General features: G+C 41.6%; 1 protein-coding gene across 1 annotated transcript in view; it reads right to left on the bottom strand.

The window, feature by feature from the left end:
* Positions 1 to 4,293: 4,293 nt before the first annotated feature.
* LOC104077486 (Krueppel-like factor 12) overlaps positions 4,294 to 24,659 on the bottom strand; it is a gene marked incomplete at its 5' end in the record, with an annotated part of 70,552 nt that continues 50,186 nt past the window's right edge. Inside the window, 2 exons of the mRNA XM_009578741.1 lie at positions 4,294 to 4,475; positions 21,179 to 21,336. Coding sequence (XP_009577036.1) covers positions 4,294 to 4,475; positions 21,179 to 21,336 — 340 coding nt within the window. The remainder of the gene's footprint in view (positions 4,476 to 21,178; positions 21,337 to 24,659) is intronic.

The following is a 24,659-nucleotide window of genomic DNA, read 5'->3' as shown; positions in this document are numbered from 1 at the left end:
CTTACTCCGATTTTGAAGTACCCACCTTCAATAAAGGAGAAAGAGATTTTTTCCATTAAACAGCATTTATTATCAGAAGATAAATTTATAAATGGCAACTAGAATACATTTTCAATGTGGCTAATGGAAAACGAGACTTATGATCATTGTTATTCCCATTATTAAAGGGGAGAAAGGTTGTCCAGCTATTTGTCCATGCTCTGCACTGTGAGTTTACCCCAAACATCAACATCACTGATGTAATTTTTAACACTGTTAATTTTGTTATACATTACTCCAGCAAATAATCATATATACAAGTCAGTCTAAATCTATTTAATTAATTGTGTAAGCATGATAGAGAATAAGGAATACTGCATCTTCATCCCCAAGTATAAACTGCTGTTGCAATGAGCCAATTTTACAGTGCTGAATAAAACAGGTGCTCAAAAAATAATGACAATTTAAAATTTAAGAAGTTCTGTATCAAAGCTGCTTGCTCGTTATGTTTTCCTATAATGCTGGCTACTGAGATTTCCTGACAAATCCATTGGATCCTTTTGGAAACATTTGAAATATGACACTTTGTGGCATAGTTTCCCTTGTAAGCTGTAATGGGCATGGTGGATATTACCCATCCTTCGCTCACACTTAAAAGCATAAATTTCTGTCTTTCCGAAAGAACGGGACACTGTATATTTGTCTCTCCCAACTGCTCAATCAAGATGGACCTACTGTGTTGTGTCAAGACGAGGTCTGGTATTTCTGCATGCTACATATGACGTAAGCCTTCACCACGGTTATGAAATGTCATGGACTTGCAGTAGGATACTAGGATTTTTGAGGAAACTACCCTGGAGCAATCTCCCTCGGTCTTTGCACAAGCACAGAAGTTTGGTGGGTCTGAACCACAGCCACTGATGGAAGGACACCCTGAGAATGTGGGGTACAACAGCTCCACATCCAAACACCCTCCTCCCACAGCGTAACTTCTTTTAAAATACTTCTGAAGGGGAAAACAAACCAGAAAACAACCTCACAGAGTATTTGGGGCCAAAGCCTGCGGGCGCTGGTACTAATGAGAAACTTGACAAGAACCACACTGGGTACTTGAAGCCCGGTGGTGGACTACTGCTGGTTGTGTAAGTTGTCTAGAGGTAACAGCAGCACGAAAAGCCCTTACATGTGTGCTGGAAAGGTTGAGGATATACTTCCTGCCTGTGAAGTAAGAAAATTTAGCATACCCTCCTTTACCTTTTGGCTTCATTCTGTTACCATTGACACGCTCTGTGCCTGTGTCCCTTGGTGTGAGTGCTGCTTTATCCCTGTTTCACTTTGGGGTTCCTTGAATAAAACCAGACCCTCTTTCTGTTGCAGTGTTTCCTATGCATAAAGTAATGGGCAACCAGCTGAAAGACAAGGGATTCACACAGACGAACCTCTGCCTTGGGAGATGAGCCTCCCCAGGGTCTGTGATACATACGCTCCTCCTCGGGGCAGTTCAGAGCTGACTGCTGAAATGTAAGGCCTCTCAATTTCTCTCGGAGGAGTTTTTCTCTCTTCATTGCCTAAGAGGAAGCCCGAAGAGGACACTGGTCTCTCCCAGTTATATTCTGCCTTTGTGAGTAACATCAGAGACCATCTCCCTCACTGCTCCTCTTGTATGCTAACAGAATGGCCTTAAGAGCTTCTGGTCAAATAAACTTCATTTTCTGTGGGAGAAAAAAATCAGAGATTTTGAAAGGAATTCTGTATGCCATCGGTTCTTCAACTGAATTACTGCTATTCAAGTAAGTAGTCGGTAAAATGTTCTTGGGCAGGAAAATAATTTTATCGATCAATTGACTTCCACCTACGCTGAGAATGACAGATCCATTTAAGGGGATGATACTGAAGTACGTAAAAGACAGATCTCAGACGTAATCCATGAACCATCTCACACACAACACCAACAACCAGTTTTTTAAACCAACAACTGCTGGTTAAGACCCAGTTCTGCTGCCCCGCAATGCCTCATGGCCTATCCAGAAGCCCTGATCTGTCGCAGCCTTTTCATGCTTTGCACAGACACTTAGCACCTCTGCTTCATTCTTGATTTGGAGCCAGATACTAAAACGTTGCTGAATTTTGTGGAAGTTGATTACCAACACAGGCAATGGGAATTGATAGAGGCATTTTTCCCACAATGGCTGTGAATAATTTGTCTTGGGTTTCTCTGCTGACCACTCGGCAGAGGAGAGCCTGAGCTTTAACAGTATTGAAGTTCTTCTTTCAGAGAGCTGATAAACTATCCGGTACCGGGGAATATTAAGAACGTATTTAAAGACAATCAAACTCTGGGGCCTCTGAATGCTGTTATAAAGTATTATCCTAGTCATATTAATCCTCAATTAATTGCAATTGCTTTCAGTATTTGTATGGGTGCTCTGTGCTGGTTCTTCTTTAGGATTACCTTGATTTCAGAATCCCCCCAACATTACTACGATTACTTCAGGAACCAGAAACTAATTCAGACTGGTCAAACATCTGAAAATGAACAAGTGGCGTCACAAGTTTAATCTGTGCAATTCCTGGAACCAAATATTCATAATTAAATGCATTGCAAAAGACCTTTATGTATACATCTTTTATCTCTAAGCTATAAAAATCTCAACACTTAAAAAATCTTGCCAAGCCTCGTCTTTGTCAAATTTAGCTGAATAGGCAGATCCTTGTAAGGAAAGAAAACAGAAAAACACTATTCCGTTTGCATGAACAACTGATGACTAAGAGTTTCTCTCTTTCCTACATAATTCAGTTAATACAAATTGGTTTGCAATTATAGGGCTGTATGGGAATGATCAAGAATTTCCTTTTATTTAATCTGAAAAGGCTTGGATTGAAAATCCCAGCAGGGGCAGCCACTGGTACCCATATAAAGGGCCATTTATATCATACTAGACAGCTGGCAAAATCTTGTTATTCCCTAACTCCCAGGGAGAAACCTAATGTCTTGCAGAGCACCACTGCAGAACCGTTTTGCCTTCCTACTTACGGTTCATCCACTGACTCCTCAACAATCAGCTCCTTCCTTTATCTATCTTGCTTTCCAGACAAAAGTATTATGTTGAAGGAAATGAAAGTACTTAATTGTGGTACCTAGCACGTCAGTGAAATCATCAGAAAGATTAACTTAAATGATCTTACGTGCTACTTCTGCATGCCCCCCCCTTCTGTTGGTGTGGAGTAAATTCTTGTCTCGAGAGCCATTTTACTCATTATTGCTTTTTTTCTGCAAGAGATGCAGCCGTTTCTTCTCTGTTTTGTTTGTTGGTTCATTCAATTCCATTTCAAGAATGGCTACACCACTAACCTTGGTACCAGTGAGTATAAGAACTGACTATTTCCTTGTGTTCAAACACTGGTCATGGGGAAGAGGATACCTGCATGAAAGAAAACTGCACTTTGAGAATGGGGTAGTAGTTTTTAGATGGGCTCTTTCTATACAAATCAGAAAATGGTTCTAAATAAATCCATGGTAAAATACAGATACTTAATATTGTACTTTCAGCAGAGATGCTGCTGCCCCTTGTTTATTTTACAGACTTCAACAACAACAACAACAAAAGAAAAGAAAAAAAAAGATAAAAGAAAAAGGTTAAATGGCTGGTGTCCTCTAGGGCATAATGACAAATTGTGGTACAATATTAAAATGCCACCATCGTTATTGCAAAAGTCTGCTCAAGCGACCCTTCAGCTCCGACAGTGGGACCTCTCCAGCAGAATCTTCTTGCCTACTCACATGCAGCATGTCTGTAGCACAGCTCGGGCATAATGCTGACATCGGCCAGATGGTATTCAAAACAAGGGGAAAAGATGGGATAATAAAGGTCTAGCGGTCTTGCTCTCATCATCATCATCATCATCATCATCGGTTTGTCGTATCTAATCCTCCAATCAGCAGTGATTTTTCAGGAACAAAATGTCCAACAGCTGAGAAAACATACAAGCTATAAACATTTTTTGTCAAAGGACACAGCATGTAAAATAATGCCCATTCCTGTAGCATTTTGGCTGCTATTTCCCAGGTGATTGTGATGACACTTTCAGGGGGTAGCCATGCTGAGGGGCAGACGGGATTAACTTCAGATGGCGAGGAGAAGAGTGGCACTTCTTTTCCTGCTTTTTTTTTTAATTTCTGTTATTATTTTTTGTTATGGACATCAGGGAAAGCCCTGCCTGTTAACACTGTAGAGGGGGATTCAGCCCTGCTGAATTCACTCCGGGTAGTTAAGAGACCCAGCTCTTAAACTCGGCTGGAACAGGTAGCATTTCTCAAACCAGCATGTGTCTGCGGCGGTGGAGCGCCAAGTGATCTGAGCGGGAAAAGCTGCGGTCACAGTCTGCACACTTGAATGGCTTCACTCCCGTGTGCTTGCGGTAATGCCTCGTCAGTTCGTCGGAGCGAGCAAACTTCCAGGTGCAGCCTTCCCAGGTACATTTGTAGGGTTTTTCTCCTGGGAGAGACAAAAGAAAGAGGGGAGGGGGCAAAAACAGGTGGTGATTTTCCCCTTGTTGCTCTTAATCCCCGCAACCTCCTCTGCACGCTTCCCATGAACACCCACTGCTTAGGGGTTGCTTTAGGCCAAATTACACAATTACGAGGTACCGAATCTGCTGAATACAAGGAAAGGGCCTTGAGATTTATCATTCCTATGGCATTCACATGACTAAGAAAATCAACAGGATTAAGGCAACAATATAGATCCTACCTTGCAGGGGTGATGTGGGGATTAACATCAGGACAAAGGGCTGTGTAATTATTCTCATGATTACCGTACGAGTTTGCTACCCTCATCTCGTCAGGCTACACTTTCTCCCAAAACGGCCAGATTACCCGATATTCCAGCAATTTATCACAGGCTGCCACAGACTTCCCATTATTTTTATGAAGTTTATGAAGCTTTCTAATTATTTATGTAAACTACACTGAAGGACATTTCTTAGGAAGCTGGTAAAAATGAACTACGATTTCCCAATTAAACATAAAAATTCAATCTGCAAAACATCCTCTTTATTTATTGCACTTACTTTCAGTAAAATTAATTTTGTGTGTAAGATGTTACCAGGAACGGTGTACAATTTTTAAACATACTCAGCCATGGGACTTGCACAACACTGTTGATAAATACCCATTTACTTCAATGAGATCAGACTTGGGCTAAGTGTAGCTTTTTGGAAAATTCCACCCTCTGCTTTTTGTTTAAAGGTAAGCATGATGCATGCCCCATGTTCTGTGTCGTATCATGTCAGAGAAGAAGATTAATACAGCAAAACTGGATTTTGTGCTTTCATAAAGCAAACTGTTACAAAACCCCATTTTTGCGATGTTTATAGGCTATACTTATTTGTGATTTCTATCACCAGCCCTTAATGTCTACACGTTAAATGCTCTCGGCAGTTACCTTGATCCCACAGTCGAGCATGCACCAAACTGAGGAAGGGAAACTGTGTGAGGTCCGTATGTATCTTCCTTTGGTGTGTCATAAATGATTTTTTACCTCCCCTTCTGAAACCAGCTAATCACAACCAGGACAACAAAAGAGCATCTCTTCAACGACTGTTTCCTTTGTCAGGCACAATCATTCCTCAGTTATTTATTATCTCTTATGAATCACGAGCAGCTTGCAAGAAACTATTTCAATTACATGAACCAGTGACGCAACACTTGCTTTGTCGTAGGCAGCACCTCCCTCCATGCATCTCTTCAAAAGTCAATAAATGCTTTGCTGAGAGCCCTCAGTTTCCAAAGAAAATTCCCGAGTAAGAATATCATCACAAAGTTCAAACAGCCCTGAAAAGTCCAGCTGAAATGGCCATGGGTGCCTCTGTAAGGAAATTGGATGCTGTACAGGCATGTCAGCAGGGTTGTCAGCAGCATCTGAACTCCTTGGGTTGGTGCCTTCTGTGCACCATCTGGGCTGTGCTGCAGTTTTGATGTCAGACGGGGGTGGGAAACAGTTGCTGCGAGGAGAACCCAGCAATCCAGGCTCTGAGGTGACCACAGCCCATAGCTGCACTAGTAGCAACTCAGCCTAGATAATTTTACAGTCCTCAGCCAAGCACAAAGCACCAAATAGTGTTCATTGCCCCTGGGCAGCCGCAGCGTTGGGCGCCTGGAATCCGCAGCTGCCATGAGCTAGATGGGCACAAGCTACATGGCAGATGGCGGGTCGCACACTCTTGCCAATGACAAAGTGCTACAAAACGTGTTCAAATTCACCACCAAACTGTGTTACACACATACCCTTGCCACAAACAGTTGGTGCGGCGCACCAGACAAATACAGCAGTCTCCTCATTTGACCTAGCAGGTCTATCCTAACGGTCTCATCGCACCGCATCAACAGTTTCCAAGTGGAGCGCTCGCCCTGTCCATCCTCAACGTACTTTAAAACTCTCTTTTTGTTTAGACTCTGGATAATGCCCCGGTTGGTTTCTTTGACCACGGAGACTTCCAGAGCAAAACGAGGAGGTATTTCCTAAGCTTTGGATCCTTATTTAAAAGCTTCTGAAATTCTAAGTCTCTCCCTGCCCTGAGATCCTTTCCCTGCAATGGCCTTTTTGGTACACAAATCCCAGCTCTTTTTACCCTTGGCAGAAGACAAATAGAGAACCCGATGCAGAGAGGGATGGTTGGTGAAAGAGAAATACCAGAAATAGCTTGTTTGTCCATTAAAACAGTATCACTTCGGGTAAGAAACGAAAGTCAGCTGATGGAAGGACGTGAGCACAGGTCACTCGGCTGGAGTTCCCAGGTGTTGCTTCCAGCCTCCCTCCTCAAAGAGTCCTGCTTACCCAGCCCCTATAGAGCTATGTGAAAGAGACAGGACTAACCACATTCCTCTCAAGCTATTTACACCACTGAAGGAAAATCGCTCTTACAAGCTTAACCTAAGAATATCTTTCATTATTTTCAATTAAATATATGCGTATAGCATAAGAAGGAAAAAAACAGGCAAAGTAGCATTACTCTGAAGACGTTCACTGACATACACCTTAAAAAAGCCACTGTAAAGGAAACTGTGAAAGATACGGTTTTTCATTAAGATTAATCAACAACATTTTACACAAACCTAATTTTTAGGGGAAGAATAATAGTATTACTTTTCTGTGAAACACCTACATCATCTGTGGATGGCCAGGTGCTAGAAAAAAGATGTTGTTCTTCCTAGGCAGTACTATACTAACTGTTAGCCTTTTGTTTGGTAACATCCCAGACGTGAAGAGTGACCACTGAGTCTGTAAGAACTGCGGTAAAAATGAAAGATCCAGGAGTTCAAAGGATGGAGAAAGGACCAGCAGGAGCAGAATTGTTAGAGGATGGGAAGCTGGTGTCAGATATCACACACCAGCTTTGACTGATGAGCTTGGGCACTCACAGCTGAAGTTCTCAGTACAATCAACAGAGAGAAGCAGGACCTCAGCAGGGCAACCCAGAAAACGCTGAGTGAGGAGGTGGACAAAACTAGTTTGTTAATTGGAAGAAACTAGCCCCAGTGCTCATATATATATATTGCCATTTCAAGACTGGATTGCAGTGGAGTTGAAATCAAATACTCAACCATTTTGACTCAGACACTTCTGCCTCTCTGCGAGCGCTTGAGCTTAAGTGCCTAAGAAACTCTTGGGTTCAAAGTGTGGGCACGTTTTGGCTCCTTTGATGTCTCGGCAGCTGCCAGAGCATGGACCGCGGAGTTACTGTCCCAGTAACACTCAAATTTTCATTGAGCTCTAAGGAGCAAAAGCAGGCAGTGTGAGTCTTGCCCAGGGTAGTGAAAACATGGGAATGAAGGAGAAGACAAAACAGTGGACAGTTTTTGGAAAATGGTAGTAAAGAAAGAGAGCTGCAGAAAGAGATTAAGAACCTGCGACAATTAACATGAGGAGAAAAAGAAAACTGGAAAAAGATAAAACCCTGTTAGTTAGTTCAATCTTCTGAATCTGTATCATTTTAGACTTACAGAAGCTATCCATTTAAAAATAAATGGCTGAAGCTGTGAACATTTTCACGGGAGCTGACCCTCTACTTTCGCACCTGTCTTTGAGAGTTCTATTGTTTTGTCCTGAAACCTGACAAAAAGATCTCAGAACACACAGAAATTGTATTCTGATGCTATTTCGCAGCTCTTGTCTTGCAATACATGCACAGTGAACAGTATGCCATGACCGGCATTTACACGGATCAAGAGGGACCCTGGAGCATGAAAAAGTTCTTCTAGACAGTTCCCTGCAGAAAATGAGTATTTTCTATTGTTTGGGAAAGTTAATTATGAAGTTTTAAAGGTATGACTCAATGCCCCAAATGGAACTAGTCTTTTTTTTAATCTTCTATTAACAAAACATCTATTTCTAAGAGCCCTCCAAAATCTTGCCTTTTGTAGTCCAGATGCCACAATCCAAATTAGTTTAATTACTTTTACCATATTATTTTTCCTACGCTACCATGACTCCTCTCACTTAAGCACTTAAGAACGTAGTTACAACAGTTACTCATTAAATCTCCCTAAACTCAAGCAAATAATGAATTAAAATAATGCTGAATAATGACCACTGTTCAGCCAATCCTTCCAAAATTTTCCACCCTCCCCACAGCCCAACATCTGTCTTCCCATATCTTTATTCATTTACTCTAACATCTGGAAGATCATTCACCCATGGAAATAAATCTCTCTCAAACTTTTACTTATGACCCAATGACATTCACATATTCCTTAAAAAAAACCCTATATGGGTACCAGCAGGAGACCATGACATGTAACAGATGAAGGGACCAAGGTCTGTTCTACCCCGGGCAGAATTTCTCATGCGTTACGTTCCTCAGCAGTTATCCTCTGCCCATCAACTAGCTGGTATCCTGGTATTTGATGCCAGATGCTTCAAAGACAGGCACCACAAAAATGCCATGTAAATAGTTATGGGTTATTCTGCCAGTGGTGAAACTGCTCTGGAGCCCCAGGAAACAAAGCCGGGCTTAGTTTCCTAGGCAAGGAACTTTATTTTCTGCAATTGCAAATGCCCTATGTACTCCCTGCACACTTGCAGTTCCTTTCATTTGTGTATTATTTAAGCTTCATTTATTCATCAGTTTAGCAGGCTCTTGGCAACCATGTCATTTGGTCTCTTCTCCCAAGTAACTTGCAATAGGAAATGGCCTCAAGTTGCGCCAAGGAAGGTTTAGACTGGAGACTAAGAAAAATTTATTTTCTGAAAGAGTGGTCAGGCCTTGGAACAGGCTGCCCAGGGAGGTGGTTGAGTCACCATCCCTGGAAGTATTTAAAAGATGTATAGATGAGGCGCTTAGGGACATGGTTTAGTGGGCATGGTGGTGTTGGGTTGACGGTTGGACTCGAAGATTTTACAGGTCTTTTCTAACCTTAATGATTCTACGATTCTATGATTCTATGATTAAGTAACGATGAGGTAATGCCACCTACTACCAGGACAGAAAACATCCCAGTGATCAAGTTCTAAACCAATTTCTTTCTCTGGCATAAACTCACCTCTCTCCCTCTGGTATTACAGGTGAGTGCCATGTGCCTTCTTATTTGTGTCCTCTTCAGACATTCCCATCTATCCAATTTTTCTCCACATGTAATTCTCACCATGACTCTTGAGTTATTACCTCACTTCTCTGTAGCCCCTTCCTGCAATAGTACTCAGCATTTTGAAATACTGGTAACATTCTTATTCCAAATAAGAGTCAACTAGAAAATACACATAACGGACTGTTCAGGGGTACATGCTTAGCCACCTAGTCAGATTTTTCTGTATTTAAGCTTTCATCACCCTGTGAAAGAGTCACAAGCTGAAATTCCACTTCTGAGAAGGACAAAGTTAGAAAAGCACTTGGAAATGAAACTTGGTTTACAGTTTCCAAACTGGGAAGGTGGGAGCATAGGGGAGATGCCATCCCTCACTCCATTCACGAAACACAATGGTTTTGAGTCAAACTTGCACAGTTTAATAGGTGGCACCTGCCCATCTGTGCTATCTACAGCCACATCTTTATACACTCAGTTTCTACTGCCATTACTCTTGGACGAGTATTCTCCACATAAAACCAGAGTGAGGTCCTAAGGATTTAACCCATAACAAGTCGAACGAAAACAAATAATCCAGCACACATGCCTCTCCTATGATTGATGATGCTAAATTTTCTAGTCGAAGTCAACAGATCTGCAGCTTTGTAGGGTTGAGGACATCTCCTGGTGATTCCTGGTTTGGTTTCTGCTACAGGATACTATGCAATATATATAAGGTGTAGTATTTATGTCAGCTGGTTTCAGATCCCGTGTAAACACCAGAATCGTTCTGAAACGCATGGGACAGTCACACTTCACCCATACTGATAGGACTCTGGAAGGGGAAATCATAAATTGAAAACCACAAATGATGGCTAATTAGATCTTGCATTTCTACTAAAAATAAGCAATTTCGGGCAGAAAAGAATCTTTTTACAGCAAAACCACTATCTGATAATGAGCAGCCTCAGGCACTCCCAGAGGAAGAGGGAAGCTTAGCTTTTAGACACAGGGGAAAGGGAAAAATGACAACTCTTATGTTTTGTGTGATATTTTTATTAGTATAATTTTTTAATGAAAAAACATCAGAGCACTTATAAAGCACTTTCCAACTTCAAAGTGCCTTATAAAGCTTTTTTTAAAATGTAATCCTTCATAAAAGTCTGTCTTCGTAATAGCACTGTGTAACAAATGTCATGTCCATTCTGCAGGTAGGAAAACCAACACAGCAAGCATCAGTGACCTCCCCAAAACTGCAGAGAAAGTGAACAGCAATGCTATGACTCACATACTAGGAACACCTTAATTTCTGTAATGAAACTGCTAGATCTCAGTTTCATCCCTTTAAATGTTTGAGATGTTTTAAGTCATTTTGATGCAAAAATCCAAGTCAATCATTTAGATGTCTTTCTAAAGGTCATTTGGGATCTTGGTTTCCAAGTTACTAATTCACTATATCTCTTTGGTGAACATAGTGAATTTGACTTTTGTGTTTCAGTATTGTCAAAATATGCAAATAAAATATCCTTCTGGGAAGAGATTAAAGTTTCGTATCAATTGAGCAAGTCTGGGAAAACAATTTCTATGAGCAGAACAGGAACATACTGTGACACGTCTTGAAATTCAGGTTTTTTATTCCTTGTTCTCAGTCTGACTTAGGCAAAGCACAGGGACATGGTTTCTTCATGTGAAGACTGGGAACAAAACAACTTCTTCGATTCAAAAATACAGTGACAATCTCCACTCTAAAACACTTCCTCACACTTTTGGCAGCTCTTGAACTGATTATTTACAAGCTCCCCTCCTAATAATTCAGGTGCGAGTCCTTTTCCTACATCACAACACACAACTATCTTTTCATTTCACTGCACTGCTGAGCTTGGGTCCTGTTTGCCACCCGGGCCCTCCTTCTCACTCCCTCTGCAAGACCAGTACTAGTTCAGCAACCTTACCTCTTTCCTTCTCCTGCTATTGTCCCACATGCCCCTCTAGGTATACAGCTGCCTCGGTTTGCTGCTATTTTAATACAAATCCCAGCAAAAAAGCCTTTGTGACCAGACTCACAAAATTCAATTGTCCGTAATTTAAGAAGGCAAATCCATTACATCGGTCTCAGCCCTTTTCTGTCAGCGCACGCACAGGAGAGAAAGGAAGAGGGGGAATCCAAGAAACTTCTCTTCCACATTTTCTCTTTTTGGGCTTCTGCACAGAGACTTTGCCCCACGATGGGACATACCTACTACTATGTGAGATACAAGTGAATTAACACTCTGGGACAAGTATTAGTTACGTTACATTGCCAAGTGCATTGTTGATGTAAAATGAGAAATTTTAATTCCTGTAAAAACAGGTATTTTTGGAAATGTAAAAGGCCTTCTCCTGTGCACCTGAATCCAGGAGCCAGGCCAAATCCCAACAGTAAATGACAAATAGCATTTTATTACCCTTCCTGATAATTTTTTCCTGCATGATGATGTGGTACATATATAAATATTTAAGTATCTGTTAAATGCATATATATACACTCAACATATATATTTTTTATATACTTATGTAGTGGAAGATGGCATGAAGTTTTGTGGAAGATGGCATGAATTGTTCTCTTCCCCCCCAGCCACAGCAAACATATGGGACTATCAAACTTCCAGTGCCATGTGGAAGGCTGAGATTTTTCCTTTTACAGCAGCCTTCATTCACAAAGGTATTTGAGAAAGGTGATGCAACAGATCCATACTTCCATCAGCAGCCAACTGCACGGAGGGTGCCAGCAGATCTGCACACTAACTCTCTTTAACTAGGGTGCTGCAGGCCTGGAGTTTAATCTGGCCTCCCCAAATAAAACACCTTTCCTTCATTGTGGTCCATGACTGCAAGGGAGACACCAAACAAGTGACACCTCCCTTTCCAACTGCCTCCGATTCTGCTACCGTCCCTCCTTCTGGATGCTCCAGGGATTGCTCCACCATGTTCATCAAGAGCAATACTGATGTTTCTCAGTGTAAAAGTTAAACCTTCCACTACCTGTAAAAAACAAAACAACAAACAAAACCCCAAAGAAATAAACAAACAAATAAAAAACAACAAAAAGGCTCCAAGGGATGAGCTTTGTCTCATTCAGTTTTGCACAACCGATTATTTGTTGTTTGCACTGTGCTAAAAGTCAGGCTTAAGCAGAGGCCGGGACTCTGGTGTGCTGGGCTGCCTGCAGAAACAGAGCATTAAAAACTCCACCGCCCATTTAAGTAAATGAATTGTGAATGGAATTAAACTTCCCAAATGAGGAGATATCAGTTTTCATCACCATAAAAAGCAGAATAAATATATATGATAGTAAAGAAAAATATTAACTGACAAAAATACATGACAAGGGAAAAGATTATTAGTGTTAATGTGACCAAGATACCACTACATTTCATACCCTATGTGGAGAAAACACTGAAGTGCAGAAAACAACCCCTCATCCTACACAGATGTCATCCGATCTTTTTCCTTTCCCACAAAACAAGAAGTTTTTGTAAAATTTCCCCAGTTTTCTACCTACTTATTTGCAAAAAATGAAGATTGAAAACACTAGCTTTCAGGCTCTACCTCTTGCTTCCTTTTAGTCACGGAAATAAGAAAGCAGAAAAAAAGAAAACCTGAATAAAACATTAAAACAAAGGCTTTTGTGAAGCTTACTTGCAGTTTTGAGCATGCTCCCATCAAAGGCTGCCCTGAAAAGGACAGAGCGGGCACAAGCAACTCCAGACACACTTCCCGAAAAAATACGGGGTATCACCAGCAATGGGCATTTAAGTAGCAAGTTGCTATCCTGTTCCCTCTGTCAGGGACTGAGTGGGCTGCAAGAGTTAATGTCCTTGGAAACCCTATACTGCGTATTTACTTCTCCAGGTCTGGGTGCAACATCTGGGAAAGCATTTTGGAGGGAATGGGAGTAGAGACGTCTTTCTCGCCTTCATGCCACTGCAGGGCTACACATGGTAGACCACAATCATGCCTGAGACCTTAGATGAACTGCAGTTCTTTGGAGGTAGAATATTAAGTACTAAATGGTTTACTTAGAAAAAATTTTATTCTGCATAATGAAATCATCATTATTCCCTCGTGCCACACACAGACAAAACACATATGCACCCCATATTTACAAAGTCAAGGGGCACTGTTGCAAGTATTTTTCATAACCTAGAGACTGAAAGCAATCACAGACGCAATTAGACTTGCTTTCCCATCAAAGTGCCTTGGAATAACCACGTGGGCACTCTTCCATATCGGCACAGCATCAGACCTACAATAGGGAGGAATGACTCCCTGTGTGTAAGGTGAATTCAGAGCTCGCAAAATGTGCCAGGAATGAAATCATTTAACTTTCCACAGAGCAGCTACTGGAAGAGAACTGGATGTACAAGCTCCTTGTGGTATGGACACCTGCCCGTAAGTAGCTGGATTCAGACAACTATCTCACTACATCCAGAGGTTCCCATTTCTGAACATCACCTTACTAGGCTGTGGTGGCATTGGTGAGTCTGCCTTTATACCCTGGTACATATTGCACCAGCAGACATCTGCTTTTAAATATATTTCTGTCCTGAAATCTGAACTCAGTCACATCAATGGGAATAGGCTGAGATTTCAGCAGCCCCGTTTATTAAATAATCTGTTTATCTTCTAAATAGAAACTGCGTGAAGAGCGAGCACAAAAGCTAGTGAAGAATTCCATGAAATATACTGGTTTCCACATTGGAAAGCTCTACTGTTTATTGAAACTGGCAGTAAATTTTAAACACTAAAAGAAAGTATTTCTTAAAAAATAAAAGCATCACCCAATACAAATAGAACCTCCTATCTTACTTAAAGCAAATTAATTTTTAAATTGGCTTTGTTTATTTAAATTCCCAGTTTCTGGAACAGCATGTGAACCTGCTGTTGCAGCTTTTTTCACCCGACAGATTTACGTGGAGGAGGGAGAGCTCGGGAAAAGGGCCTAGGGAGCATGTAGGACATGAGAAAGAAAAGCTGGGCTTTTGAAGAGCAAGTCTGGAGGGTAGGTGACAAAGAGATGTTAATTTTAAGGTAGACCAAAAATCTACACAGTTCAAGTCAAATCCAGAAGGATTATTTTAAAAACGTTGCTTCCTCCCAATATTTGCTTAAAGCAGGGATTACAAACCTGTAAATATCTCTCTGGAACTTCTAGCTAGCAAAAGACATTAAACAGACCTTAAGAAAACAACAGGTAATGAATGGAGTTTTAAAACCTACAGAGCAGAAATAACTTTTTTGGTGCCTCCAACTTCTTAAGTCCATTCTGAAATTGCTCAAAGGAAAATGTGAACAAAGACTAATGACAGGGGCCCTTTCATATTAAAATAATATATGGGGCAACAGTGAGTGAGAGGAATGCAATGTTTGAAAAAGCACAGGCTAAATAAAACACCCGTGTACTCACTAGCCCTCTCTTCTAGGGTGGTGTCTCAACCCAGCTATAAAGGAACATCTCGGGGAGGAAATGCTGTCATTTTCTCAAGTACAAAACCACATTTCTGAGATGTTTACTGTCTCCATGTAACGCCACTGAAGACCCCCTGACACTGACAAATAGGCTTCATTACGTCTGTGGCAAAGGTATTTGCTCTCATCTCTCAGGAATGATATAGGCGTTGATCAAGGACAAAGCACCAAACACTAAAAAATTCATTTGGCTTGGGGGCTATATTCAGCCTGCCTCCGTAAGTGCCTAATGAAGCAGCCGCATCGTCTGCAGCAGCGGCACTAAGAAAAGTGATTCGGAGTTGATGCTGGTTGGGGCTCACAGATGAAAAGCAGCAGTTGCAGCCCAGTATCTGAGCCCCACAGAAGGTGCTCTGGTTACAGCCCTTGCCTTCCTTCACCCCTTGGAGGCAGAGGCAAAGCCATGGCTGTGGCTGTATGATGCCCTATGACCACAGACTAAATCCATTCCCACTTCACGCCAACTGGAGAGTCCCAGGCTTTCACTGCCATTGACCCCAGAAAGCCACTCCGCCACCTTCCTCCAGAAATTAGTAACTAATGACCGAAACAAGGTTGCACAGAAATACAGAATGCTGATTACTCCTACAATAAAAGAAAATCCTATGGAGGTAGGAGACAGGGAGCAATCTCTTCTGTATCAGACGTTGTAAAATTACGTATCACATAACCTTAAAGCAGGCATCTTCTTTCTTTATTGACTTCTTCAGGATGATTCACACAACGTTTTAAAATCCTTGCGCTTCTCCATATGGTAAGAGGGTAGCCACAATGAGCTACAACTGGATTTAGTTGTGAGCAACTTTAGATGAGAAATCCAAGACAAATAAAATTTCCCTTTAAATGACTATGAAGTTGGTTAGATTTCTCAGGTCACAGTCCCCATGCTAGGCACCGTTTTGTGAGTGGCACCACCCACTGTACCCTGCATACTTAGAAAAAAGAGAAGAGCTTTAAATCTCCTCCACATGTACTATCCATTATACATGTTTCAACTCTCCGTGTTCTTTACCAGGCCCCCTAACAGACAGCATAATTTGCCTCTTCAATTTACATAATATGCCTCAAATTTACATGCTCGTCCTGTTTAAGAGGAGAGAGATGATGTCTATGAAAACTGGATGGTGATATGCAAAGGCCCGCAATTCAGGTTAAAACAGAATATTGCACGCTAGGATTTGCAGACTAAGTAGCCTGTGGATGAGACATGAAAGTAGGTTTTAGCCACGTGGTCGGCCAGTGGGACAATTTGTTCATGACCGGGTGCACCACCACATGCGTGGCCCGGGACATTGCCCACAGCCAGCAGCCACTGCCCTGCAGTGTCTCTGTTGGCAGCCAGAACCTGCCATCTTTTGATAATCATGCTTTTCATTATTTAATGCATTAACAAGGCAACTGAAATTACTATGAATAAAAAAGGGTTTGTGTGTTTTTCGTATGATCACTGTCGTCTATTGAACAGGTGTTTTCACTTTCTAATGTCTCCTTTGCACTGTTCGGCAACTAGCCCAGAGAGTCCTGGATGTTTGTTCTTGTTTTCCCTCTCCTCTCTTGCTAAAACAGACTCCCCTGTCCTCTCATCTTTCCAGTCACTCCCCTTATCCACAACTAATAAGCTGATTGAGGCTATAATAATAAATACATGAAATGTATTATTTCACCTGAGACTTTACTGTATTGCATTTGACCTGATAAATGGCCTGACTGCATGGCTTTGTCCTGCCACCTTCACTGTATCTAGCTCACAGAACTTAGTTTCATTATAGTTACAGATGATTGAAAAATAATGACAAGTCAAGTGAAATTTTGCAGGGACTCTGCAAACAATTTTGACTACTTTGCAGCTTTCCATTGACATTTCAGAAACATCCAGCCAACTAGAGAGGAGGTCAAGATGTATGTCCTCAATTTTATGGCATGAAAATATCTGCCTCCTTTTTGCCAAAATAATGGAATTATTTAATGCATTTTACAGTTTTCACAGACCCATGATTTCCAGTTTCACCAACTTCACAGATCAGTTATTAAAGTCTAGTTTTTATAACCCATATCAGCCTCTCAATAGAAGGCATGATTTGCCTCTTCGATTTACATAAAACCTATCAGAAGTTCATCATCTCTCTTCAGAGGGAACAGAGTCTGTAGATCTTTCACAAACCCAGGCTAGTAGAAAAGAAAACAACAATTCATTAAGATAAATTTAAATATTTTTAGAATGAAATTTTGATGGGGGGAAAAAAACAGTAGAAGCAACCAGTGTTACTTAGTCTGCAATGCTCAGCTGTCCTACTGGAAGTATCAATGGCAACTTTAGTACCGCCTAAAAGGGCTGAAATAGCCATTACATATCATAAAATAATGCTATGGTTGTTTCCCCCTTCATCTTCAAAGTAAAAGGAGCAAACTGAAGAAGGTGAGTCCCACTGGGGCTGCATGGGTACAGGACCTCACGGGGAACAGGAGTTACAGCTCTCCCCATTCCCAGGGCTGATACCAGCACCTACGCCGAGCGCAACACAGACATAAGCGGATCGGGAATGCAACCCAGGCCTGCTGGTTCTCCCATTTTTAAAGATTACTCATTTGTAGAGTCACACATTAGTAATTTTCTTTAAGTTCACTGAAGCAGAAACTAACTCAACACAACTCCAGTGAGCCAATTTCTCACAGTTTCTCCTTGCGGAAAGAGTTGATAGACCTGAGCTGCGAGATTGCCTGCGAGCCCCGAAGGCTCTCCATCACACCCGATACCTCCTGATAGCTTTATTTGACAATTTGGCAAAACAACAACAAGAAGCTGATACTAGAAAGAGAAATTTAATACCAGTGCTTGTGATTTATGAAATGCTCGAACTATTACAGGTTTCACTTGCGGTTTTTCTAGTTGGAGAGACGGTGTGTAATTCAAGCTCGCCCCCCAGTGGACTCCATGCCCACACCAGTACACTAAGTTTTGAGGACACTGGTGGGTGAGAAGTATTGGGGAGCTAGACAATAGCACACTTAAAAAAAACTAGGGGTCATTCTAAGAGAATTAAATGCAACTGTTACAGCCTATAATATTTTGTTTCTGTTTTTAATTACACTTAAAAGAAGTATACTTTCCAACCAACAAAGTTGTTCAAAATCACGCATTGTTTTTCCTCCTGTATCCAAACGACTGCAAATGGTTTAGTGGCTATGCATATATAGTAAATGAAAAAAAAAAATAGTTCTCAAACACATCCTGCTTAGGTAAACAATTGTCAGCAAGATCAGCCTGCCTAAAAAAAAAAAAAGGCCAGATTATGCAATGCTGAGTTTCTGTGATCTTTTCTCAGAAAGTTTCCTACTGAAACTTGCTCACCCTTGCGTGCATAGCTGTCATACTTCATTTATACTTATCCAAAACTGCACTAATTACTGTGGGTCATATGTGAATAATTAACTACTTTTGCCTGAAGCAAAAGTAAAGGCCAAGATAAAATATGTGAGATGAGATTAATACATAGAGTATGCTCATGGCCAATGTTACATGTAAGTCTGAATATACCAACTTCTTACCAAGACCTGACAAGTGTTCTGTAAAACACATTTAATTTTAACAGCACAATACAGATTTTCTCACTGGATCCATTGGCTAAATTCAGTGCTCACCTTGCCTCTAGACTACACTTTACTTCCTACATTGCAGCAGTCATGAAGACATGACAATATAAAGCAGTTAACAGCTGACCATTTAATGAAGGTTTTTGATTTGAGGTTATTTTTCTTTTCTCCCTGAAGGAATAACATCCAACATGACTGCAAAATATTTCAGGCAGCTGCCTTTTGGGGTGGGGATTCATTTCAGCCAACTAACAGGTAGGTACCCGGGCTTCCTCTGTACTCAGCAGTGAAAGAGAAGCACCTTCACAAGCCAATCCCTGGGTCTACCTGAAGAGGGAATAACGTGCCCCACAGGTGCCAATCCCTCTTCTCTGACTACCCAGAGATCCCAGACAGATAGTATAGCCTAGACACCCAGCTGCCAGGGAACCAAGGCTGAGGAGATGGATCCTACGATTACGGCAGGTACAGAAACTCCCTTCGTGCTGCAAAAGCTGTAATTACCAACACCATTTCAAGCCTTCAGCGCCTAGTTTTGAGCACCCTAACTGCACAGCCTGAGATTCAGCGGTGCAGACTACCTAACACTGATTTGGGTGCGTAACCTACAAGAGCTGGTCTGCCATGAGATCACTAATGAATTACAGACTCATGACAAATGTGATTCTCAGTGATTTAAAACATCACGGCAGAGAAGAGCCTTCTGTATTTCTGGTCTAACCTGGGTGTGACATTTCTGAGGTTGTTCACATCTAGTTTTGCAACTCAGCTCCTTACACGGTGCTTGGTTATACTCCTGCGCTGGCTGCCAGTCTTGCAGGCTAGAAAAGAGTGACCTCCCTGTGGTATAAGCACATAAATGGTATTTTGGTTCAAACCAAAGAGTCTACTGGTTTCACACCTCTGCTGGGCTCTGCCTTCTAATCTGCTACAGCCATAAAATGCTCAAAGGGTGATACAGGCAAGAATAGGGAAACAACTTGGAAATCAGGGCAGGGAGAAGGAAAGGGACAGAGTAGGGTTAGATTGGGATAAAAGTAATAAAACAAGAATGACAGAGAACAAGGTGAAAGGGTAAGGGTATATAAAATATATCGGAAGGGTAGGGACGGAAGACCACATGGAAGATGGGAAGAACAGGGAAGAGGAAAAAAGAATTAAGACAAGACATGGTAACTTAAGAGAGAGGAGGAGGCACAAGCATTAATGGGAAGATATGAAGAAACTAGAATAATTGGCCTAGAGGGAAACGTAATGAAATTCCCAGATCACCAGAACATTTCCGCTGTTTAAGGAAGGGACTCTTACCTTACAGAAATTGGTTTAGTAGGGGGTATTAGGACGGAGCCTTGTTCAGTATTCCTCTCAACAAAAGTCCTACCAACCAAAAGACATATTGGACAGAGTGATGGAGACATGGCCTCATTTGAAATGTAGAAGCCATCACTTAATTTTTTAAAATAATATCTCGTACTCTTTAGAGTACATCACACCACGGAAAGCGCCAGCAGATTCTCAGCAAAGAACAATATTGTGCTACATGCTGGATAAACACCATCTTTTCTCCAAGGAGTTACAAGAACGCTGAAGTACATTAAGAGCAGAGAGATCAATAAATTTAATTTAACCAAATCAGCAGCAGAGTAAGGAACAGCACTGAAACTCAGAGCGTTCTGTCCACTGCCCTTCTAGCCATCCAAGAGATCTGCTTTTAAATTGTTCTTCATGACTTCAATTTGCTACTCCTGAGTTTATCCACAATAAAATTACAACAATTACACATCACTGCTTCAGCTACCCTTACATGCCTGTCATGTAGACTAGTAACAGCCCATAAAGTTAATAAGGACACCAGGTATTGATTAAGTGTTAAGTATTATCATCACTCAATGGGACCCACCTCAACTAGGCACCTCTCTTGCATCTCTGTTGTAGCGACCTCATGCAACCTATTCTCATAAAGTGACTGACTTCCCCCTGCAGTATGTGGTAGGTGCCTCTGAAAGCCTCCAGAAAGAAACACTGAGCTCTTCAGTTTACACTTGAATTGAACTGAAGGCCTTTAGTGACACCTATCATTCAAAGGCTACATCTGTAAAAGCAAGTAGTAGCTCCACAGGAGCAGGTCTGTAGAGTGAAAAAAATGGTGCTGAAGATCCATGTCCACACTATATGCTTTTCTTGAGGGTTTTCTTTGGACTAGCTCTGGTTGGTCCCAAGCAATGACCATCCATTGTTCGTTGAAGCACATCAGCTGTGACCCTGGAGGCCACTTTTCTGTTTAGTTTCATCTGCAAGGAGTCTGGTTTGTGCCGAGACCACTCTTGTGCTGTGAAGTGGGGATGACAGGGAAGTTCAATTCAAAAGCACGCTCAATCTGCACCAGAATGCCAATGCTGACGCACCCGCAGACATCTCCGTTGTTTAGGTACAGGCCTTCAGCTCTTAGCGTAGGATGACGAGTTCAATACGTCCTAAATCAGGCAGAAAGGAATCTGCTTGTCTTATCTGTAGTACACAGTGCCAGAAAAGTCTTACCTGTGTGCGTCCTCCGGTGAGCCTTCAGGTGGGAACTTTTTGTGTATACTTTGTTGCATCCCTCAAAGTCACACCGATGGATGCGCCGCTTCCTGGAGTCTGGAGACTCCGACCTTCTCTGACGCCTTGTGCTCTCAATACTGAACGGTGAAATGGAACTAAAAAACAGAACAGAAGCAAAAAATGAAGCAAGAGCATGGTGTATATCCTGGGCCCCAAAATACCAGCTGTAATATATCACTGTGTCAGAAGTGACCTTAACAATTAATTAAATATTTCCTTTTATATAATGTAGTCCACAGCACGTGTTTGAAACAATTTGTGCTTGAACAAGAGCGTATTTTGCAGTATGAAATAATTCAAGTCTTGATTTAGAAGTGCTTGTTGCCAGAGAAAACACCACGATCCTTGAAATACTGCTCCAATAATGAAGTAGCCTGACTTTATCTGAGCTTTATTTCTCTGTTACACGTGACCAGATCCAAGTTCACTGAACCCTGCTTTCTAAACAGCTTTATATATAGCCTCCATAATTTCTCTTTGACAAGTTTAAATAGATAAAAATCCTGAAACCTTTTATGAAAAAGTGTTTCCAGTACCCACGTCTGGACTATGGATCCTTGCATTTGGCCAAACACCTGTTGTTTGCTTGCATCCAGGTTGCTAAGAGATCCATATCACCCTGCAGCAGTGATTTTTCCATTTACTTATTTAACAGTTCTCAATCTATCACCTGCAAGTCAATGAATTTTATTTCCTTTCAGACCACTGATAAATAAGGAAGTTTATTAGCACAGGGCCAGCAAACGATCCCCACAGAACTGCCTATGCTCAGCGAAGATAGTCCATTTACAGCAACACCCTGAGGCCTATCAGTTACCCCAATTTTAAGCAAATAAAAAGTAATGTTGAAGTCACATTGCTTTATTTTATAAATACAGTATGTACCGAGTCTAATACTTGAAGAAAGCCTGCTACAACAATGCACTTGCCTTGGTTAGATAAACTTGTGTCATAAACTATTATCGAGTTGGTATGCCAAGATCAAAACCCTCATCGACTTCCATTAACTATATTACCCAGCTATAAATCATTATTAATTGATCACCTTATCAACCCTATTATGGTTATACTGCACAGCAGTCACGTTCACCTACAGTTATACTAGCCTGCTTAGCTACTTTAAGTACTGGAACAACATTAGCCTTCATTAAGTTTCTGGGGCTTCCCCCACATTCCCGGGTTTATTGATATTGAAGGTAAATGATCTAGAGATTCGTCAGCCAGCTCTTTTAAATGCTTAAGATGCAAGTTCCTGGTTCTCCTTAAAGAATTTGTGACTGTCAAATGAAAATGAATTGGAGGAAAAGAAACTGAATCTGATCACGAAAAGAAGTAAGCACGAACCTTTGGGGAGGCTAAGATACTAAGAAAGGCATTTGAAAGAAGCACTGATGTTGATGCATCTGTTGAGAAGCTCCTGTGTCAACACCAATCTTCAACCTTCTGTAACAACAGCCAGTGCGGTTACAGCTGTAGCTGTTCTGCCATAAACTTCAGTTTTAGAGATTACCAGAATTTGCTGAGGACTATTTACATTGGGTTAAAACTTTGCAGAAAGCATCTCGCACCGTTAGCATGTGATTTCACTGATGTTCCAATTCGCTGCATTACAAATCTTTCAGCCTTGAATTCGTGGTAGTTCAAACTACGCATTCTTCTTTTTGTTTAAATATTTTTACAGTACAGCCCTAATTTAAAGCACTATTTAAAAAGAAAGGAGTACTCTCTTTCTGACAGCCCTCTTTTTCTCTTAACACTTGATACATATTCATACTTCACCTTCAGGCAAAGAGATTTTCCAGATTAATTATTTTTGCCTATAATATGATGTGTGTAAACGGGCATGTGGGGAATTTCTGAAGTGGAGGAAGAAATGGACAGAGGGCTGTAATATCAACATTAACTAGCAAAAAGTAGTCCCCAAGAGAGTAAGACACATCAGCACTTTAACAATGTGACAGGAATACAGATATGTTTAGCTGTCACAGAAATGGCTTAGGAATTGCATTTAAACATCTGCATCTCAGGGCAAATAAAAGTCTTGGGTTAGATGATTCACCGAGAACGGTCTCGCTACTCCCATTTTTTTTTTTAAACAACCCACCAGCTAAAATAAAAAGCAAACATGTAAATCAAATCTTAAACTTCAATACTGAAGGTACAAAATCCAGTACTCCAGACCAGAAAACCTTTATCTTTAAAAATAAATATTTGTGCATCATTTTTGCTGCATGTGATTTACGAGCCATCTTAAAAGCCTATTTTGTAACAGGGAGTTCAGATCCTGGATAGTACAGCTCGTTTAAATGGGAGGAGGATCAAGCTTATAATGCTGCTGCAATTTCAAGCCCCAAGACAAAATGAACCTTAAGCAGAGTCAGCACCTCGTAAAAAGCTATTTGTCACGTACAAGAAGGTGACCTCACTGCTGGGAACTGCTCTGTGCTTTCCCGGGTATTTATACAGGAGACGGTGGCATAAAGCAGTGCTGCAAAGGCGGCACACGATCAATGCTGCTGCTTCTTAACTGGATTGCTCCCTCTTTCTGAAAGGCGAAGCATTCTACCTATTCCACGCCAGGAAAAATAACCGAATAAGCCACAGAAGGTGCTGTGCGCTGCCACTGTCCCTCGCGAGCTTCACAGCCATCGCTTGCTCAGCACGCCGAGGAGAAAGGTTACCGTCAGCTGGAACCAGCAAACGTAACCTCATGCCTTCCCTTCGCAGCAGTGCAGGCTAAATGAAACCAGCCAGCAGAAGGGACTCACGTGGCAAGTGAGAGCACACCTCCAAGGTGATCTTCCTCTGCCACTCTAACCCTCGCGGGCGCAGGGGGACCCCACAGTGCAGACACGCTCACCGGCGGAAATGGAGCCAGATCCTACCTGATACCACCAGCCTTGTTTTACCCTTACAAAAGCTGTGTGATTTTTTAAAATGGAGATACTACAGGAAGCCCTGAAAAGAGCACAAGGTGCTTCCTGAGGTTAGTCTCTCTCACAGTAACTGTCTGTTGATTTGCTTCTTTCCCTTGTTCTTTCCCTTGGCCCTCCTCTTTCTCAAGCAATTTCTACAAAATACCCTCATCGACCACACAGAGAGATATAAAAAAAGTCCACAAAACCATGCTTTGTGCCTTTTGAAAGCCATGGGGGCTCTGCCAGGGGGCTCTGATCAGCACAGGCTCCAGAAACTACTGTTTGGTGGCACCATGGTGGACAAAGACTTAGAGAATGAACATAGAATCATAGAATCATAGAATCATTAAGGTTGGAAAAGACCTCTAAGATCATCAAGTCCAACCGTTAACCCAACACCACCATGCCCACTAAACCATGTCCCTAAGCGCCTCATCTACACGTCTTTTAAATACTTCCAGGGATGGTGACTCTACCACTTCCCTGGGCAGCCTGTTCCA

The sequence above is a fragment of the Fulmarus glacialis genome, unplaced genomic scaffold, assembly GCF_000690835.1.
Source record: "Fulmarus glacialis isolate BGI_N327 unplaced genomic scaffold, ASM69083v1 scaffold6015, whole genome shotgun sequence".
Classification (NCBI taxonomy): domain Eukaryota; kingdom Metazoa; phylum Chordata; class Aves; order Procellariiformes; family Procellariidae; genus Fulmarus; species Fulmarus glacialis.
This window is presented reverse-complemented; position numbering and strand designations above follow the sequence as displayed.